The sequence below is a fragment of the Rhinolophus hipposideros genome, assembly GCF_964194185.1.
Source record: "Rhinolophus hipposideros genome assembly, chromosome: 19".
NCBI lineage: Eukaryota > Metazoa > Chordata > Mammalia > Chiroptera > Rhinolophidae > Rhinolophus > Rhinolophus hipposideros.
In genome coordinates this window covers 34,566,326-34,570,172 of record NC_138065.1, presented here as the reverse complement: position 1 = coordinate 34,570,172, position 3,847 = coordinate 34,566,326, and the positions used below count along the sequence as shown (strand labels likewise).

Sequence of the window (3,847 nt, the reverse complement as noted above, 5' to 3'; positions counted from 1 at the left end):
CTCTCAGCTTTGACTCACCTTCCCATAGAAAACAGGCCCTCCTGGCTTTATAAGGAAATCCCAACCTCTAGTCAGCCATGCCTTGCTCCCAGGGTGCCTCTTATAAAGGTCTACACAACTCACTCTCGCCCAAAGTCTCTGGGGAACAAGGCTTCGTCAATCCATGGATTGTTTTCTCTCTTTCTCTTTTTAAATTTTAAAACCCAGATATATTTTTAAAAGCTCATGCGTACAATAAGTAAATTACATAGTCATGGAACATCAAAATAAAGTTGATGAACCAAAAGGCACACTGCAGAAGTTCAAGAGTAGAGAGAATAGAACAGTTCTTTTTTGGTTTGTTTTGTTTCCAATATAGGAGAAAAGGGAAAGAGGTATGTCAAAATTATTTTTCAAGTGAAGGTTTCTGTCAGTCATAGCAATTAACATTGGCTTCTCTCCTGCTGGTCCAAAGCAGTCTTTTCTTTCATTGGCCTCTGAGGATGTACCTAACCTTCTGCTGGGTAGAGGTCATACTTCAGGGCTACGACCTGTGCTGAGACGGCAGGGATCCCCCAGTTGGTCCACCAGATGGAATTAGAATCAACGGTAGTAACAAGAGTTGCTGCACGCTTGGTTATCTTTGGGATGTTGTGTGGATGAAGCTCCCCAGTGAAGCACGTTTTGGACAATTCTCTAGCACCTGGACAGTGCCCGACGTCCTCAAACTTTTCCGTAGCATCACCTCCAGTTTGTTCACTTAAGACTTTTTCCCCACCAGGATGCTCCTCCAAAAATTTGGTCAAATCGTAACACCTTGTGGTGCAGGATCAGTCAGATGCTCTGGCTGTGGTTGTGGTTTTGCATTTCTTCCAGGGTGTAGTACTTGGCGGTCTTGTCCAACTGTTTGGCCATTTTGGAACACGGCAAACCTCAGGCCCTGCAGACACCAGCCAAGCAAGAGGAGCAGAGCTCACCTGTTTTCTCTTGAATAAATGTCATCAGACTTGTTCCTAAATTGTTTTAGTTGTGTCCTTTGACAGATTATACATTCAATAAGTAGTATGATTATTTAATATCCATTTCCCCTTTATACTGTATACCCAATGAGCATAGGAACGCTGTTTTTGTTTTAAGTATTATATTTCTGCGCACTGCATAAAGGCTACAACACTGTGAGTAATTTATCAATAATGTTTAATGTAAATTTATAAATAATTATATACAAATGTATAAATTTATAAATAAAAGTTGGGTAGTTGAGAAAGTATGTTAGGGGTAAGAGGAGAAGATCTCAGTTTCTCACTGAGCTTCCATCTCTGGCTTACCCCTCCTATCCCTTGCAGGGCTGCTCCCCACTATTTCTGACCTGGGCCTTGGCCAGTAGCTCAGGGAAGGACAAAAGAAAGGGAGGGAAGAGTCAGCGAGACTGAAGAGTGAGGAGCACTGTTAACCTGTGTGGCCCTGGGAAGAAAGCACCTGCTAAAATTGTCCAGCAGGGAAAAAATAAGATAAGAAGATAGCATGCATGGGGTGCTACACTTAGGAAGGGCCTTAGACATCTAGCTCAAAAAACTGAGACATTCTGAAGTTAGGGATTTAAGTGAGGACACTATAGTAGTTTGCTAGGGCTGCCATAACAAAGTACTACAGACTGAGGGGCTTAAACAACAGAAATTTATTGTCTCATAGTATTGGAGGCTATATATTTAAGATCTAGATGTTGGCAGAGTAGGTTTCTTCAAGGCCTCTCTCCTTGGCTGGAAGATGGTCACCTCTCTGTGTCTTCACATGATTTTTCCTCGGTGCCTATTTTTGTCCTAATCTCCTCTTGCTGTCATATTGGATTATAACCCATCCATATGACCACATTTGACCTCAACTATCACTTTAAAGGTCCTGTCTCCAAATATAGTCACATTCTGAGGTACTGGTCATTAGGACTTCAACATATGAATTTTGGGGAACACAATTCAGCCCATAACAGTCAACCAGCCAAATGGAGGTCGTACAGCCCAGGAATTAAATATACTATTTTTAGAGTCAGAAAGACTAGGCTTGGAATTCTGAATTTCCATTTATAATCACTTGGGCATATTATTTAATCTCTTGGAAACTTAGTTTCCCCATCTGTTAAATAGACATAAAAATAATTATGAGCCTAAGCCTATTAAATGAGATGATGTAGGCAATGTAGAATGTGAGGACATAGTAAGAATACAGTAACTGCCATTAGTAGTAGCTGTTGTTTTTTGTTGCTCTCATTATTGTTACTATAACTAGTTTCCTCTCTGTCAAATGGGCCTAATAAAATGTCCACCTACCTAGGGTTGCTGTGAGGATTGTATAAGATGATGTATGGCAAAAGACTTCTCTGTTGTCCACCACAAAGCAACATCTCAAAAACTGTTAGTTGTGTTATCACATTCATGGGACAAAAACCCAATTTTCGCAAGCAGTATAGTTTCCTTTTATCCTACTGAACAGGATCTGATGTAACAAAACCCTGTCTGTATTGAATAAAATGCAAAATTTCTTGTCAGGGCAATTTCAACCAGAAAAACCACCTATTTTATGCAGAAGCTCATATTTTAATTATTAAAACCTGAAATGAAGCAACATAGGAGAATACACAACTTACAAAATTATTCAGCTTAAGGGAGGTGGGACCTATGTTCTCAATTACATGGTAAAGAAATGTTCAGGTTAAATGTGGGTGGTTAACCATTTGATACCTTGTCAGGCTTGGACAAGTTCTCTCTCTCTCTCTCTCTCTCTCTTTTTTTACACCTCTAGTTATGTCTTGTGTAATTAAGAAACGGTGCTGAGTTCTTGTCATTTACTATTAAGGACTAGTCACAGATAGTTTCATAGCATCTGCTTCTTGCAGCCTTCTAATTATCCATAAAAATCTGGCGGAGGGACCTGACAGTTTATCCCGAACACAGTATATGAATACAAAATAGGGTGCTTTGCTCCTAGATACAGAGTGATGGTATAAAGCAGGTACTCTCTAACTTATTTTACATGCAGCTATCTTGCCTGTTCAAATCAGAGTTAGGTGCATGTCTTCTCAATAATGACTCAATTTTAAAAAGCATCTTTTGACAAAACGAATGTAGGTCAGGAATATGTTAATAGTGCTGTGTCAGAATCTGCTGTCAATTGCTGCTCTGTTCTTCTCTTTACAATCCAGCCAGATACTGTGGCTTCACTGCCCAAATCTGCAGGCTTTGAGCTCTTCATGCACTTATAGAAAGAACTGAGGAACTCTTGACTTGGCCAGACACTTGCCTCTAAAAATGTCAACTTCTAGCCTTTCTTGGGTGCCTTTCTTGCCCACCAACCTGCGTGGCCTTTTGCCTCATTGCCTCACCTTGACACTGGGAAATGCATCTTTCTGAACTCCTGCACCACGTGTATTTGGTTTGCTGAACAACTGTTTTATTCTGGTTGTTGACCGCAGTGTGTCTTCCCTCAGCCTGTGTATACCTCATCAATCATTTGGACTCATGGATGATTTGCTTATCCTGACTTTTTGTTTTGTTTGCCCATTTGGTTTTATACTCCTACTTTGTTGAGGCCTTTGGTCCTTTTGTGTTCCCACAGGGCTATGATCTCTCTGTCTTGCCTGCTGTCTTTCATTGTCTGTGTGTGCTACTACCATTGAGATGCATGAAAACACTCAGCTTCCTATTTATTATTCACTGAGCACATTTTGTACCTACAATGATCTTGAGAGCAGGGGCTATGATTTGCTTTGTAACTTTTTGTAAAGTGAAGCACAAATAGGTCTACTGTTTCACTGAAGTGCACAGACTGGCTTTGAACCCAAATTTGTCCTCCTTAGCTGGAGTTCTTTCCACCC

At 40.6% G+C, this 3,847-nt stretch overlaps 1 protein-coding gene across 1 annotated transcript; it reads right to left on the bottom strand.

The window, feature by feature from the left end:
* Positions 1 to 488: 488 nt before the first annotated feature.
* On the bottom strand, positions 489 to 894 carry LOC308487674 (cytochrome b5-like; the record flags this gene model as incomplete). Its single annotated transcript, XM_081026194.1, is given in 3 exon segments — positions 489 to 791; positions 793 to 813; positions 817 to 894. Coding segments are annotated over 3 exon segments (402 nt in total).
* Between the last annotated feature and the right edge of the window lie 2,953 nt (positions 895 to 3,847).